Raw genomic sequence first — 17895 nt, 5'->3', positions numbered from 1 at the left:
TGCGAAGCCGGGCTGTCCGATGTTGATACATCGGGCAGCTTTGCATCCCCCATAAAAACCTATGGGGGATGCGGCCAGCAGCGCTGCAGGGGGATCGCAGCAGGGATAGGAGATTTCTGCTGTGGTCCCCCTTTGATACATAAGGGGGATACTTGATATTTGCGTATTTAGCCGCAAATATGGTTTAATAAATGGGCCCCTGTATCTGATATGAACCTAATCTTCTTGGCACCTGGACTGCACATACACCTATTCCTGAAACTCCCCCTGATGCATCATGTGGGTTGTAGGAATAAATGTAATAGTTGCCGGAGGTCAGGATTTTGTCAGAGGATGGCCATGTTCTTAAAGTGGCAATCATTTACAATGCACAATTAGGTTGGGGTTGCTTGTAAATAATTGCCACTTTAAAAATACTTCCATTCTAGAACCTTTTAAAGTGTACCCCTGGCCTTTGTTCTGTGGCAGAACTGGGGCACTGGAAAGATCTGATACAGGGATACTGTTGTAGCTGCCCCCAGCTAGCGGCACCACTAGGCTCATGCCAGCACTGACAAAGTGGAGAGATCTGACACTTGGGGCACGTAATGGTACAAACCACAAGATTGCCTGTCTGTTTTTGCTTGCAGTTAACAAAACAGCTGTGCAATAGTTTTATTCAGTTGACAATACATTACTATTTTGCAATGATTATAAAAAAAAAAAAACCCAGTTTGACTTCATTTTGATCCCATTACATAAGAATGTGTCTACAAGCTGAATACACGTTATAGCCACTGGCGGTTAAAGGGTTACAGGTTTAGTTCCTCTATGGTTGAGAAAATATCTTTTCCTGTTTGATATCATCGTACAGTTGCGGTCTATTTTCTGTGTGTTGCCATCCTTCCATCTATCTCTCACTTGTTCCTTTTTTCAGTCACAAGAGGATAACTTTTCAGAGCAGCTATGCAGGCCATAAAGTGTGTTGTGGTGGGTGACGGGTAAGTAATGGGGGGTATTTTTGGGGCAATTCGAGGGTGTGAGAATATAGGCTGTGTAATTAGGAGAAAAGATTAAATATTAGTCAAAAGCCAGAAAATAGATTCTGCTTTTTACGCTATGTAGCCATACTTCCGGTGTAAGTGCTATGTGTTATACATATACATATCATGGTAGGACTGTGACAATTAGCTCTTATTTAATAATTATATGCTGTATTTGGAATCCAATTACTTATATGTTCTTTAAAATGCAGTGTTATATTCAGACACACATAATAATAATAATTATTATTATTTTTCATCTACTTATTGATGCACTCTGCTGCTCTCTGTGTGGCTTAGTATGTGAGATAAGAAAGATACCGAATGATTGTGAAATCCTAGACCCACATTTGGCACCTGGCTACCGGATTCTGGGCTCGTGGCCATTGCTTTTGTTGCTGCCAAAGTGACTAGACATCCTGAATGCTGTTATGAGTTCCGATAAAAAAATTAGTGAAACTCACCTGTTTGTCTTGCTTATAACATAGTATTGCAGTATAAATGCCTATTTACAGAATTTAAATATTTCTGGCAAAAAAAAAGCGTGATTAAATTGAAGGTGATATTTAGTTGTTCTCTTAAGGACACATGTATGTATGCAGGGTTGCCATCAGAAATTGTGGGGCCGGTGACTGATAAAAAAAAGGCAGGGCCACTCTTCCCTTTCTCAGAAGGCCTAGAATGTCTGTATCTCAGGGGTGGGCATCGGGCAATTATTTCAGCTGGGGGGGCCACTTAACACTTTCAGCAAATATTCGAGGGCCACACTTCAGAAAAGGGGGTGTGGTGGGGGGAGGCGGCTGGGCTCCTGGGCGACGGGGAGGCTGGCCATCTGTGCTGCAGGGGACCAGGTGGCTGAGCAGTGGGGGGCCTAGATGGTGGATGACTGAATGGGGGGCTGGCTTTTGGCTCCTCAGATCATTGGTGCCTGGCACAGCTGACCCTTTTGAACCCCGCCCTGTCACCGGCCTGATGTCAGCATCTATGGTGTTACATACAGTACACACACACACACATATTACACATACCTCCCAACATTTCGGGGTGTAGCCTAGCGACACAGGGGTGTGGCCTATTCCTACGAGGCCACACCCCATTTTGCCGCTGTTCGGGCATGGCTAGGGGCTCTCTGAGCTGCTGGCCATGTCTCCAGCCACCCAGGCTACAGAATAGACACTGTCTGCATGCGCACAGCATATATTCTCGGGTGACAGGAGGGACTCCCAACTGCCCCTGCCGCGGGACACTGTCGGCCCCAGGCAGAGGCAGCAGCCAGGTGTGAGAAAGCAGGCACTTTGCAAATGTGAACTTTGTTTATGACAACTTATACTTCATAAACTCCATTCCTGGGCCCTCTTTCTGTCTGTGCCCAGGACTGAAGTCCCCCCCCCCCCCCCCACACCTGATTGCTGCTCTGTATGTATGATCTCAGCTATCAGAGATTCCAATATGGAGGATGTAACATGATGAAAATGTGTCTGTGTAGGGTATGGGTCGTTTGGTGTATATGTTGACTTAAGTCAACATGGACACCATATAAGTGTATTGCGTCCCCTCGCTTCGGACACAGTGCATCACTTTTATATTCTCACAATATGCTCGCTTGGATAATGAAGTATGAAAAACCACCTTTTTTGAAAAAAACATGAAAAACTTATGTCAACCTAATGCTTGAGTTGACCTAATGCATTTCGACCTATTTTATGTGTCAACCTAGTGACTGTTGACCTATAGGGGGAAATGTACCAAAATGGATTCGTAGAAAAAAGGTGTATTCGTAGGGAGAAATACACCTTTTTTTTACGAATTTGTATTTTCGGGATTTACAATCCCAAAAATACAACAATTCGTAGTCCTAAAGATGGAACATTCGTATTTGTATTTACAAATACGAATGTCTACACCATCGATAGAATACGACAGAAATCACCATTCAAAGAATGGTGGTTCCTGATGTACTAAGCAGCCGTACTGATAATACGGCTGCTAAGTGGTGTAAAACACCCACGCAAATACGACAGGAAAATAGAACACCATTTTCCTGTTCTATTTGCGTTTTAGCCTGCACGGATCAGTCAGATCCGTGCAGGCTGCATGGTGTAAAAAAAAAATAGAAAAATAAATAAATAAAAAAAAAAAACGGCGTGGGGTCCCCCCCACAGCCGAAACCAGCACCAGGCTGACAGAGCCGGGGCCGGTAATTAAAAATCAGGGAACCCGACAAATAGGGGTTCCCCGATTTTTAACAACAAGCCCCAGGCTCCAGGTCCGGGGCTGGTTCCCAAAATACGGGGGACAAAATGAGTAGGGGTCCCCCGTATTTCAAGAACCAGCCCCAGGCAAAACCAGCCAGCGGGTAATGCCACAGCCGGGGGGAGACTTTTTATGCAAGTCCCCCCGGCCAAAGCATTCATCCCTACTGACCAGTCAGCCTGGCCAGGGGCCCTGGGGGAGTGGGGACCCCCCCAATAAAGGGGTCCCCCCACTCCAGGACTTACCTGACCAGGCTGAAGCCTGGTGCTGTCCTCGATGCCCCTGGGCGGTGGGCATCGAGCTGATAAATGGTGTAAAAAAAATAGATAAACTATTGTTTTTTACTGTGGCACTACAAGTGCCAGCAAGCCTCCCCAGCAAGCTGGGACTTGGAGAACCACAAGTCCCAGCCTGCTGGGCATTAAAGGGCCCGCTGGCACTTGTAGTTCTACAGTTAAAAAAATAGTGCACAAAACACACTGATACACTTTTAAAATAAAACTTTATTACACACAAAGCCCACACATACTAATACTTACCTATCTTCTTCCCATAGGTCGCCCTGGTCCTGTGTCGGCGTCTTCTGGTCCTGTGTCGTCTTCTTCGTCCATGTCGACCGTCGCTGTCGCCGTCCGGATCCGACGAAATCCATGGAGGAAGCTGTGGAAGGAAACCATACTCACCTGTCCCAGCGCGACGTAGTCCAGGTAAGGGTCTTGGCAAAAAAACAAAACGAGCACCCGAATCCAGCCGGACACGACGGAGACGCACGGTGTTTACATCGTGCGGCTCCGCCTCCCGAATGCCGCTATTGGCCGCCTTGCGGCCTAGCGGCTCCTGATTGGCCGCTAGGCCGCAAGGCGGCCAATAGCGGCATTCGGGGGCGGAGCCGCACGATGTAAACAAACACACGTGCGTCTCCGTCGTGTCCGCTTGGTTTCGGGTGCTCGTTTTGTTTTTTTGCAAAGACCCTTACCTGGACTACGTCGCGCTGGGACAGGTGAGTATGGTTTCCTTCCACAGCTTCCCAAATGGATTTCGTCGGATCCGGACGGCGACAGCGACGGTCGACATGGACGAAGAAGACGACACAGGACCAGAAGACGCCGACACAGGACCAGGGCGACCTATGGGAAGAAGATAGGTAAGTATTAGTATGTGTGGGCTTTGTGTGTAATAAAGTTTTATTTTAAAAGTGTATCAGTGTGTTTTGTGCACTATTTTTTTAACTGTAGAACTACAAGTGCCAGCGGGCCCTTTAATGCCCAGCAGGCTGGGACTTGTGGTTCTCCAAGTCCCAGCTTGCTGGGGAGGCTTGCTGGCACTTGTAGTGCCACAGTAAAAAACAATAGTTTATCTATTTTTTTTACACCATTTATCAGCTCGATGCCCACCGCCCAGGGGCATCGAGGACAGCACCAGGCTTCAGCCTGGTCAGGTAAGTCCTGGAGTGGGGGGACCCCTTTATTGGGGGGGTCCCCACTCCCCCAGGGCCCCTGGCCAGGCTGACTGGTCAGTAGGGATGAATGCTTTGGCCGGGGGGACTTGCATAAAAAGTCTCCCCCCGGCTGTGGCATTACCCGCTGGCTGGTTTTGCCTGGGGCTGGTTCTTGAAATACGGGGGACCCCTAGTCATTTTGTCCCCCGTATTTTGGGAACCAGCCCCAGAGCAGGAGCCTGGGGCTGGTTGTTAAAAATCGGGGAACCCCTATTTGTCGGGTTCCCTGATTTTTAATTACCGGCCCCGGCTCCTTCAGCCTGGTGCTGGTTATGGTTGTGGGGGGGACCCCACGCCGGTTTTTTTTTTATTTATTTATTTTTCTATTTTTTTTTTACACCATGCAGCCTGCACGGATCTGACTGATCCGTGCAGACTGCTAGAAATAATTCGTATTAGCAGCCGTATATACGGCCGCTAATACGAATCATTACACCATCGGAGGGTTACAAAGCAGTCGTATCTGACTGCTTTGTAAATCCCCCTCCGGAACACGAGTTTGCATACGACTTAAACAGTCGTATGCAACCGTAGGGAAAATACGAATACGAAAAACTAGGTTTTTCATATTGGTACATTTCCCCCATAGTGGTCGTTCTAATGACTGTCGACCTAACGCTAGCAGACATAGTGACCACATCCTGTCTTTATACCATAGGAAAATGTTAATCTAAATATTAATGGAATCATATTTCCATTTTGAGATTCTCAGCAAAAACTATTTTTATATATTTTTTTGCTGGTGGTGAGGGGACCGGGTGCATGTAATGACAATCCTCATTCTCTGCAGTGTTCTAAGAGAGTCCCCAGCATTGGGTGAGAGCATGTAAAGGGCACTCTGATTGGGGAATGAGCCATGACCAGTGAGGTTGGAATGGTAATAATACTGAGTAACAGAACCACCCCACCCTGTCATAGTATATGTAGGGGAGGTACCTCATAGGCAGCCAGAGTAGTCAGTAGTGGGAGCAGGGTGGACAGCTTGAGCACCTGAGGACCCATAAGTCTGTCCATGTGCACTGTACACTGTGCAACTATAATTGATAACTCACTGGGCTGCATTGAAATATACAACAAGTTTGAAGGGGGGAATAAAAGCTACTTCTTAAACATACAATGCATATAGGGGGTGATTCAGCAGTGATCTGCCCTTTTCCGATGGTGGGGGGGTCTGCGCAAGCCAGTGGCGTAAGTTTGTCCCAGTTGCCCGGAGGCAAGATGAATATTGTTGCCCCCCACACACACAACGATATTCAAAATATATATATAGTCTGTTATGAAATATATATTATATACTGTATATATACAGTATACAGAGAGAGAGAGAGAGAGAGAGAGAGAGAGAACACATACATGTATATTTCAGAACTCCAGAAGTGATTTTGATGACTTTCAATTAATGGATTTAAACTGGCAGTGATGGAGAGGGGCCCCCTTGAGAGCAGGAGCCCGGCGGCAGATGACTCCATTGCCTCCCAGAGTTCTGCCTCTGGCGCAAGCACATATTTGCGCATGTGCAGACCCCCTCAGTGAACACCTTTGGTGAGTATCACACTCTCTTAGGCATTCACACTGGTAGGGGAGGGGGTGGTATGGCCGGGAGTGCGGTCAGCATCTGCGGCGGGCGGCGTTAAAATGGCAATAGGCTTATAAGCTTATATAGGGTATCGCAAACCAAAGATGGCGATACCCTATGCAGTGAAAATGCGGCGGCTGGGTCTTATTATGTTTTAAAATGCAGTAAACCCCTGAAAACGGGGGTTTTCTCGCATTTTTCTGTTAGTACATCCCGTCCTCAAACTCTTCACTTCATGGATGAGTGACCTGTCCGCAGAACCTATTTTGGTTATTATCAATCTTTATTGTGGATTTCATATTTGTTTTTGATCTTAATATCTGCTGTGCATGACCAACTTCCCCTACCCCCTTCCCAAATGATTTTTCCTGCTAGCAGCCGCATACAAGGGCAAGGGCGTAACTACCATAGGTGCAGGGGTACAGTTGCTATGGGGCCCAGAGCTGAGAAGGGCCTACTTTGCCTGTCAAAGTATCATGTGCTATATACATTTTTCAGCATTAGATAATGAATAGGGGCCCTTACAAACTTTTGTTATGGGGCCCACATGTATCTAGTTACGCCACTCTACGAGGGGATGTGTTAGGGAACACATCCCCTCACATGGTTCCCGAGGGGATTCATCGGCGGGTGAGGGGGTTCGGCCGGGCGGAGTTAAGCCTCTTGCTAAGCAGCGAATGACCGCTACTTAGCGAGTGGTTCTGAATCAGGACCATAATTGACAATAGGAAAGAGGAACACTTTGTAATACGGTTCAGTGGTATGGTATGTTTGCAAAATCCCAACAGAGGAAGTGTGGCCAATCTTTAAAACAGTGGAAAAACAAGCTGTGCTTTATGAGAATACTTTAAGTGTATGCAAATTCGTATTCCAGAGGAAAATTTGGTACTTGTTTCCTAACACGGCCACCACGATTTCTATCGTGGTGGTCGTGTCGGAAAAAATCGTGTTGGTCGCGTCGGGTGCATACCAAAACGCACACGACGCGACCGACGCGATGTACCCGATTTCTCCATAGGCTTCAATGTTAAAATAATTTAACATTGAAGCCTATGGAGAAATCGGGTCCATCGTGTCCATAGGCTTCAATGTTAAATTATTTTAACATTGAAACTGAGTCCATTTAACATAGTAAAAAATGGAAAAAGGGCCAATATGGGCCATTTCTCATTGGGTATGGCCCCGGCATGTGTGTAAAAAATAATGGCCCCCCATTGTGGCCGCCACCCCCACGATTGACGCGAACCCAAAGCGTGGTGAGCGCAGCGAGTCCGCAAGGGGCGGCGGTGCGCGTCCTCCGACCTTTTCATTCCCCTACTATCCACGTCGGCGTGGAGTTGAGAATAGATTAGTGTGGCGAGCGCAGCGAGCCACCGAGCCCGAAGCGTGGCGAGCGCAGCGAGCCCCGCGAGGGGACGCGGATACCTGTCAAGGCCGCGAGGGACGCCCCTAATCTATTCTCAACTCCACGCCGACGTGGATAGTAGGGGAATGAAAAGGTCGGAGGACGCGCACCGCCGCCCCTCGCGGGCTCGCTGCGCTCGCCACGCTTCGGGTTCGCGTCAATCGTGGGGGTGGCGGCCACAATGGGGGGCCATTATTTTTTACACACATGACGGGGCCATACCCAATGAGAAATGGCCCATATTCGGCCTTTTCCCATTTTTTGCTATGTTAAATGGACTCAGTTTCAATGTTAAAATATTTTAACATTGAAGCCTATGGAGAAATCGGGGGCATCGCGTCGGGCGCGCATAGGCTTCAATGTTCAAATATTTTAACATTGAAGCCTATGGGGAAATCGTGGGCATCGCGTCGTTCGCGTTGTGTGCCTTCTTAAGGCACACGACCGACGCGATGTACCCGATTTGTGCTTTTTTCAAAGGAAATCGCGGGCATCGCGGGCATCGTGTGCCTTAAAGTTAAGGCACACGATGCCCGCGATTGTGGCCGTGCTAGGAAACAAGTACCGAAAATTTACTAATCAGTCGCATATGACTGATTCATATTTTCCGATGGCGTATCCATTCGTATTTTAGCAGATATGAATTCGTATTTTTAAATACGAATTTGGATTGGCTTTAGTGAATTTTTTTTTAAAAATAAATAATTTTAAAAAACGGTGTGGGGTCCTCCCCCAGCTGATAGCACTGATTGGCCGCTAGGCTTCAGGCAGGCCAATAGGGGGGTGGAGCCGCATGATGTAAACAAAGACAGCGTGCTACTCCTGCTCAGTTCAGTGGTTCGCGTTTTCGGTTTGTTTTTTTGCCAAGTCCCCATGGAGCGTACATTATTTATTTATTTATTATTTATTAACAGTTTCTTATGTAGCGCACAGATATAATTTGCTTCCACAGGTACCCCACAGGATTTCTTCAGGACCGGACCAACAATGGATGGACGGAGGGCGACCTATTTATGGGCTCAACTTAGGTAAGTATCAGTATGTGTGGGCTTTGAATGGAATAAAGTTTTATTTTTTTAGTGTCTGTGTGTATTTTTTTAACTATTGGTTTTGCTGTGGAACTAAGAGTCCCAGCAAGCCCATTAATGAGCCGCATGCTGGGACTTGTGGTTCTCCAAGTCCCAGTATGTGTCCCAGGCTTGCTGAGACTCATAGTTCCACAGCAAACCCCAATGGTTTATTCTATTTTTTACACCTGGGCAGGGGTCCCCCCCCCCTCTCCAGAACTTTCCTGCCCAGGCTGAAGCCCCCAGTACCCACAGCCCAGGGGTACTGGGGACAGCACCAGGATTCAGCCTGGGCAGGAAAGTTCTGGAGAGGGGAGGGGGGGGGGGGTCTGGCAGATTTCTGTGTGCTGAGAGAGACTGTCTGCTCTCTCAGCACAGTGCTTTGACCTCCCCCTGGGCCCTGGGGGAGTCCTTAGCCGGCTCCCTGCTTAGGGGGGATCATGGGCGATGGACCCCCCCTGTGATGGCGGCCACCATCTTAGAAAGGGTTTACAGGCTGAACTCCATTATGGTGAAAAACTGGGCACTTTCAAGTGATCCTGATCTGAGAGGAGACACTGGAAGACAGAAGAAACGCTTGGTAAGGAGCAGCTTGCAGGGGAATGGCGCCCAAAAAGCTTCCCTTCCCGCTGCAGCAGGGACTTGGTCTCTTCCTTCACCTCTGATCTGGCGCCCTTTTCCCCCACACTGTGCAAAGCTGAAAGGGAGATTTATATCTGCAGACCGGAGTGACAGTTTCTTCTGAAGCAGCGCTTTCCCCGGTGAACGCTGAGGGTCCATTACAGCAGCACAGACAGATAAGTACTCTGGTATATTATTCTGCACAGATGCCTGACATTTTGCACTGTGTGTGTAATCATGACAGAAAGGTGCAGTGCTGCTGTTGTTGGGGAGAGAGCGTCTGCGCTGTTAATTGACTGCATGTGTGCTATGTATAATTAACTGCTGAACAGATGGAACATGGGGATTTGCATTTGTGCCCTGCATTTGAATCTGTTCCCAGTGGGGCTCAAACCCAGATGAACGGCTGCCCTGGGGAGGTCTATGACTGCCTGGTGCAGACTTTGAATAGACAAAGGGATGAGTGGTTAGGTCCCCTAGTCCATTCTCACCCTTACAGCCTTCTGTGGGCTCTATTACCCCCTCTTAGGGGGGATTTGCCCTTTTTACAGGCTATGCAGGATACTGCATAGAGTGTCCACAAAATGAATGCTTTTATAGAGGCCCCTGAGGTTATTACTCCTAGGCACCCTTTATCCACATCTCCTCTTCTTAATGTAGATTTTCTGTTCCTGGTATTGAAGATTTGATACGGGCAGTTAGGCAGACATTAAGGGGGACATTTACCAAGAATCCGAATTGTAAAAGTCGTATTCGTATTTCGTAGTCGTACGTCTACGAATGTTTACGACTACTCGTGTTGTGGAAAAAGGTCTGTTCCGGAGGATCATTTACAGTGGTGTTTTATTTGTCGTATTCGTATTTTTCGATGTCGTATTTTTTCGTACTAATATTCGTATTTCAATGCGGTCGTATATGGACACATTCATATGTCGTACTGAACGTTGGTTTTTTACAACCTTAATTACCGAATTGGCGTAAAAAAAGATACGAAAAGTCGTATTTTCACAAAAGTGCAACACGACGAAAATGAAAGAAGATTCGTGATTGGTGTATTTTTTTTAACTTGGGAGGGTCCTCAGAGGCATATATAAGTCGTGGTGGCGCCAAAAATCCATGTGGGTGTAGTTTGGAGTGTGGAGGAGAGAGTGATGTAGTGGAGAGTGGTAAGGAGAGGTTCTGGTGTATTTCGATTGTTGAGTGTGTATTGTTGTGTAAGTTGTCTTGTGCTATTGTTTGTCTTGTCTCTTTTGAAGTTTGTCTTATTATAGTATTGTTTTTTTTTTTTTTTGTCCCAAAGTCGAATATAGTGAGTGTTTGTGTGCGTGTGTTTGTGTGTGTTTGAGGGAAGGAGTTGGAGTGTGTTTTGTGTTGTTTGTGTTTAATTTTTTGGTGTTGTGTTAGTATTTTGTCATGTCTGAGAGTGCTGGGAGTGTTGAGGAGATGGGTGAGGTGGGTGAGGTTGTGGAGGTGGCTGGTGTGATGAGAGATGTGGAGGATGAGGAATTTATGGGTGAGGATGTGGAGGGTAAGGCTGTTGAGGATGATGATGTTGCCACCCCAGCTGCCTCTAAGAAGGGGGGAAAAAATGCCCCAAAGCCAAGGGCAAAGAAAATGCTGATGTTTAATTATGCTGAGAGCTGTGCCCTTGTGCGGATTATTGTGAAGTATAGGGACCAGCTCTTTCTGCATCCTGTGTCGGCATCTCGCAAGTTGGCAATATGGAAGCGGGCAGTGGAAGCGGTGAATGCAGAGGGCACCCGTGTCCGGGATCTGGACAACTGCCGCAAAAGGTTTTACGACATTCGGCGGCTGGTGAAGGAGAAGCTGGCCAAGGAGGCGAAACATCACAATCTGCAGAGGAGCCTGCCTACAGGCAGCTTTTGCGGACAATGACTCCATCAACTCCCCAACGTGAAATGCCACATAGTCCCCAACTAACATTCAGCCCACATCCGAATGAGCCTGTTGGTGGTGGTGCAGCAGATTTTTTCACCAATTGGTCTGGCCACCAATCTAGATGTGTGGAAGCCATGAGGTTGCAGGGCAAACACCTGCAGGAAATCGGCAAGGAAAGCGCCCGCATGGGCAAAACAATGTCAGTGCTCCAGAAAGACACACACTGAATGATAAAATGTATGTCTGAATCTAGGGTGGACCAGCTGCATTACCAAACCAGAATGGTGACCTTGATGGAATCCCTGTGCCAGCAGCAAACCGCCCAGACTCGTTGTTTGGAAGATATCTCTGTGGCCTTCTGTGAAAGAAATATAATGGCAGCAAGAGAGGCCACACCTTCCCAAAGTAGCAGTGCTACGCCTCTAAGCACCCCACTCCCTTCACCCCCACGCCAGACAAGGCAACGGAAATCCCAAACTGGTTCAAATGTCAAACAAATTGAAAAGAAAAAACGTGGTGACAAATAATTAACTTTGGGAAAAAAATGTTTATGTTGTGCTATTATTTTGTTTATTTTGATCAGTAAAAGGTTGAACAAACTACTTGTATCTGTCTTAATTTGTTTGTAAAGTACAACACGGGAAAAAAAAAAAAAACACATACCACAATCTTTGTACACACACACACTCCCCCCCAAAAAATAAAAAACAGCAATTGATAAAATTCTAAATGGCCACCTGATAGCATTAGCAGCTTACTTTCCTTTTTGTAGTGAAACATTAGTCAATATAGAAGTATGTGACCAAAGTATTAAGTAAAAATTGTAGTGTCCCATCGTTGCTGCTGAAATACACATAGAAATAGACCTTAAAATCAAAGTGGGAAAATATTTGTGTTTTTAGGTGTGATTCGTAGGCATTTACGACTCGTAAAGTGAAATTTCACGAATACGAGTGGGTAGTAGATAATGAAAATACGCCTGGTCTATGTTAAAAATCCAAGATTTCTATCGATGGTGTACTCTGTCGTATTCATTCGTATTCGTAGATTTCAATACGACAACGACCTTACGACATCACGATTTGTACAATACACCTAGTACGATTTCACACATATTAACAATAGTAACTATTGAAAACCCGAATACGACAAGAATTTACGAGTTCACACCTAGAAATACGATTTTTTTCCACGATTTTACTTTAGTAAATGTCCCCCTAAATCTTACTATGTGGATAAAATAGACAACTGTTTAAGAAGCAGCGCAGAGATGCTGTTACCTTTCCCTCGGATGAGGGCATGAAAGGCATGCTTGGGGAGGCACGGAGGATGACCGATAAAAGGCTCCTTATACCTAAAAGGTTGCCATTTTGTTTCCCATGCTGGAGGAACAGGTGAAATTGTGGGAGAAGATTCTACTTTTTAATGCTCCTGTTGCTAGGTTGTCAAAATCCACAGCTTTACCTGTGCAGGGGGTGCTGCGTTAAAAGACCCCATGAATAAAAAGATTGTGAGCTGCCTGAAAGCAGTATTTGAATGGGGTTTGATTTACCCTGCGCCCAGTTATTGCATCAACCTGGTCTCCAGGGCTATAATTGTTTGGGCTGATACCTTGTGTTCTCAGCTTCAACCTTATACAGAGACTTTTTGCTTTAGCAGAGAAGTTAAAGTGTGAGGCTGTATATGTTTATGAGACCGGTGAAGAGGGCGTTAAAATGGCATCAAAGGTGTCCGTCATTTCTGTGACAGCCAGGAGAACTATGTGGCTTTAAGCTTGGGAAGCTGATATCGAGTCCAAGACGCCATTGGTAGCACTGGTTTAAGGGAGAACTTCTTTTTGACTCAGAACTTGAATCCCTTATCAAACAGACCACAGGGGGGAAGAGTAAGTTTCTTCCCACTATGGCTACTGAGCAGGGAGCTCTTAGGTTTGGAGCCTTCCATTCATCCTTTCATTCCCTCTTTCAGGGGGTGGGGAGTATGCGTCCAATAGGGGTCAACCCGGTAAGGGAAGATTTCCCTCTGGCAAAAGTAGGGCTCCCAGGTCCCGTTTTGGTACCTTTGCAAAGAAGTAGTCTGCCAAAGGGGGGGGGGGGGGAGCCCATTCTGGGAAAAGAGTGGGCGGTCACCTCCTGTGGTTTCAGGACTCTTGGGTTCTTTCCATCCAGAGTGTTTCGGCCTCGTATATGTCTTTCCACCATTTCCCATGTTGGTTCGGGTCCTCAAGAGAGTGAGGACACAAGGGGCGAAGGTCATTCTAAGAGCCCCGGATTGGCCCAGGTGGTCTTGGTATTCCGTCATACTGAGCTGGTCAACAGCGTCATGGAGGATTATGCTTCGACCAGACCTTCTTAAGCAAGGTCCCTTTCTTCATCAGGACCTAGCTCGGCTCAATTTGACGATCTGGCTTTTGACGCCTCCCTCTTAAAGAAGAAAGGTTTTCTCGAAGGCAGTTATCCGAACTATGATTAGTGCACAAAACCATTTTCAGCAGCAAATTATTATAGAGCCTGGAAGACATACATTAGGTAGTGTGAGAGACAGCAAGTCCACACCTCTAAAGTTTTAGACTTCTGGAATTTCTCCAGGATGGATTTTCCACCTACAATCCTTGAGGGTGCTGTTGTCAGCTTTGTCCATTTTCTTTGAAAAGAAAGTGGCCTTGTTGCCAGAGGTTTGGACGTTCCTCCATGGGATTACTCATCTTAAACATCCGTATAGACAACCAGTGGCGCCTTGGGATCTGTCACTGGTGTTGGCAGTACTGCAGAAAACACCATTTGAACCGTTAAGGTCGGCTGACCTTAAGTTTCTGACCTGGAAACTTGTGTTTCTATTGGCTTTTGCTTTGGCTAGATGTGTGTCTGAATTAGGGGCCTTGTCTTACACGTCTCCTTTTCTGGTGTTTCATGAAGATAGGGCTGTTTTAAGAACAGTTCCAAATTTTTTTGCCTAAAGTGGTCTCCACTTTTCATTTAAGCCAGGAGATTGTGCTTCCGGTGTTTTGTCCTCCAGAGGAGGTCAGAAATAGGAACAAACTCGAGAAATTGGATGTTGTTCGCGCTCTGCGCGTTTATGTGGACAGAGTGGAGTTTCGTAAAACTGACTTGTTATTAGTACTGCATGGCGTACATAAGAGAGGCTGGTCAGCTTCTAAGCAGACCATTGCTAGGTGGTTAAGGTCCGTTATCGCTTTTGCCTATACAAAAGTTGGCAGTCCAGGGCCCTCCAGAATTATTGCTCATACCTTCAGGTCTGTGGATTCCTTTTGGGCAGTACGTCATGGGGCTACTGCAGAACAAGTATGCAGGGCTGCCACTTGGTCCTCTGTTCACACTTTTAACAAATTCTACAGGCTCTATGAGTTTGCGTTGGAGGACACTTCATTTGGGTGAGCAGTGATGAGCACTGAGGGCCTGTGCGTACACTCCCAAGGGACCCGCTCTTGAACGAATCCCTTTATCTGAATCCATCCTGGTGACACAGCGATCCCTCCCTTACACTCAGTAAGTAATGATGTTTCATGTGTTGTCATGTTATGATGGTAAAATTACTTGATTGTGCATATTAATATGTTCAGGCGTTGTACTGAGTAATGTATCCTAGTGTGCTCTGGAAGTTTAACTGAGGAATGCTGGGAAGCAGAAGGGAGGAGCCTGCCTGTCCCAAAGTTTTAGCATAGGTGCCTGGGTCCTGCGGACCCTCCTACATCCCATAGTTAAGCTGTTTCAACAGGATGGATTCAGAGAGAGGGATTTGAACGGTAAGTTCTTATGAATTCACATATTTTCAGAATAGTAAATCCTGAAAATATGTATACGCCTAAAAAAATCTTATTTTACTATACGAATACGATTTTTTTTTAGTCGTATTAGCCTTAGTAAATTTCCCCCTTTATGTCATGACTTGGAATGCTGGTTATGCAAAACAAAATGTATTAAGCTACAAGAAAAATAAAGGACTTGATATTTTTGTATTTCCACATAGCAGATGTGTTATGTCATATCACCTCCCCTGTAACACATATCTCCACTCTACTGCTGTAGTAACACAGTGGCCCCCTTCAGAGGTGCACATTTATCCCAGTCGCCCAGAGGCAAGTTGAAATTTGGTTGAAATTTGGTGTCCCCCTCATCAGGTGGGTCTCACAAGAGTCAGTTGTCTGCAGCATGACACAGCTTTCATCTGTGGGTCCCATCTCACAGTCCAGCAGCATTGGCGAGTGCACCGTTGCTTGCTACAGGGCCAGCTTAGTAGTACCAGGCAGGAGCCATCCTGCCTCCTATTGATAAACTGTGCAGCAGTAGCGGGTGCGCTGTAAAGCTCCATTGGAATAGCTGTGGTCACACTTGGATAAGACTGTGAATGAGCAGGTGCCCCTTTAGGACTTGGAGCCAGGAGGCAGTAGTCTAATTTGTCTAATTACGCCCATGCCTCTCACTGCTGTAGTAACACATGGACCCCCTCTCACTGCTGTAGTAGCACATTGCCCCCTCTCACTGCTGTAGTAGCACATTGGCCCCCTCTCACTGCTGGAGTAGCACATTGGCCCCTTCTCGCTGCTCTAGTAGCACATTGGCCCCCTCTCACTGCTGCAGTGACACATTGGCCCCCTCTCACTGCTGTAGTAGCACATTTTCCCCTATCCCTGCTGTAGTAGCACATTGACCCCTTCTCACTGCTGTAGTAGCACATTGGACCCTCCTCATTGCTGCAGTAACACATTGGACCCTCTGACTGCTGTAGTAGCACATTGGCCCCCTCTCGCTGCTGTAGTAGCACATTTGCCCCCTCTCGCTGCTGTAGTAGCACATTTGCCCCCTATCCCTGCTGTAGTAGCACATTGACCCCCTCTCACTGCTGTAGTAGCACATTGGGCCCCCCTCATTGCTGCAGTAACACATTGGACCCTCTGACTGCTGTAGTAGCACATTGGCCCCTCTCGCTGCTGTAGTAGCACATTTGCCCCCTATCCCTGCTGTAGTAGCACATTGACCCCCTCTCACTGCTGTAGTAGCACATTGGACCCCCCTCATTGCTGCAGTAACACATTGGACCCTCTGACTGCTGTAGTAGCACATTGACCCCCTCTCACTGCTGTAGTAGCACATTGGGCCCCCCTCATTGCTGCAGTAACACATTGGACCCTCTGACTGCTGTAGTAGCACATTGGCCCCTCTCGCTGCTGTAGTAGCACATTTGCCCCCTATCCCTGCTGTAGTAGCACATTGACCCCCTCTCACTGCTGTAGTAGCACATTGGACCCCTCCTCATTGCTGCAGTAACACATTGGACCCTCTGACTGCTGTAGTAGCACATTGGCCCCCTCTCACTGCTGTAGTAGCACATTTGCCCCCTATCCCTGCTGTAGTAGCACATTGACCCCCTCTCACTGCTGTAGTAGCACATTGGACCCCCCTCATTGCTGCAGTAACACATTGGACCCTCTGACTGCTGTAGTAGCACATCGCCCCCCCCCCCCCCCCCCTCACTGCTGTAGTAGCACATTGGCACTCGCTCACTGCTGCACTTGAAGTGACACATTGGCCCCCTCTCACTGCTGCAGAGACAAATTGGCATCACTGTTGGAGTAACATCTGCAAACTATTTCAGCTGAGCTGGGCAAACTTATATATATATATATAAGCTGATTGCTGTGTTTCACTATTGATATTGCCTTGACAAAGGGGAATTGTTGCCTCGAAACGTTGGCTCTGTTTTATTGCTGATTTTTTCAATATACGTTTTACACCAAGTCCCTGGAGTGCCTGCTTTTTTGTTCACCCATATATATATATATATATATATATATATATATATATATATATATATATATATATATATACTTTCTTATACTTTGTCTCCTTAGAGTATGACAGCTTAATTAAGCACAATTGAAAAATTATCTCGCAGTGTGTTGCTTAAAGATATCTTGAAATATCCATCCAATTTTGTGCCACTTTTCCTTGTCAGAAAAATTGAGTGTGCATATTAAATTTTTAAGCACACCATACAAATTTTTCTGATAGGTAAACCTGCAGGTACAAACACTCGTGTAGTGTTATGTACTATCAATATGTGTTTCTTGATGTATTGTTAGTGTCATTGTGTGTCCATTTTATTCTTAAATAAATTTTGATAGTAATAAAAGTTAAGTTTTAAAAACTTAATTTTAAAAGCAGTGCCCCCAGAAAAAGAGAGTACTTTTTCTTTCTTCTACTCCCATGTATACCTTGTTAGGGCCTCCTCCTCTCATGTGAGCGAACGAGAGTGAGACAGAGGGAGAGAGATGGATATATTGTTTTATGAAACTGATAAAAACCATACAGTTCAAATATATTATTACAACAATAATTATAGTATAAACACTGGCCTCAAGCATGAGAAGATGGATAAGATGTTAATAGAGGAACTAATTGATTTTAAGTCAACACCTGGTTATCAGATCCTAGCTGGAAAAAAATATAGAAAGTAGTTCAAGCAAAAGGAACTCAAACACCATTTGGAGGAAGAGTACACAATCACCATACTGTTATTATGAAATTTCTAGAGCA

General features: G+C 46.2%; 1 protein-coding gene across 2 annotated transcripts in view; it reads left to right on the top strand.

Moving 5' to 3' along the window:
- The first annotated feature begins 858 nt into the window (after positions 1–858).
- The window catches only part of RAC2 (Rac family small GTPase 2), an 85991-nt gene continuing 68954 nt past the window's right edge, over positions 859–17895 (top strand). For both annotated transcript variants that reach the window (XM_083156364.1, XM_083156365.1), the window contains exon 1: positions 859–980. In XM_083156364.1, coding sequence (XP_083012490.1) covers positions 946–980 — 35 coding nt within the window. In that variant the 5' untranslated portion in view covers positions 859–945. The remainder of the gene's footprint in view (positions 981–17895) is intronic.

Source organism: Crinia signifera, chromosome 8 (assembly GCF_055691185.1).
Source record: "Crinia signifera chromosome 8, ASM5569118v1, whole genome shotgun sequence".
Classification (NCBI taxonomy): domain Eukaryota; kingdom Metazoa; phylum Chordata; class Amphibia; order Anura; family Myobatrachidae; genus Crinia; species Crinia signifera.
Note: the sequence above shows the minus strand (reverse complement) of the source record. Positions and strands in the feature narration are given on the sequence as shown.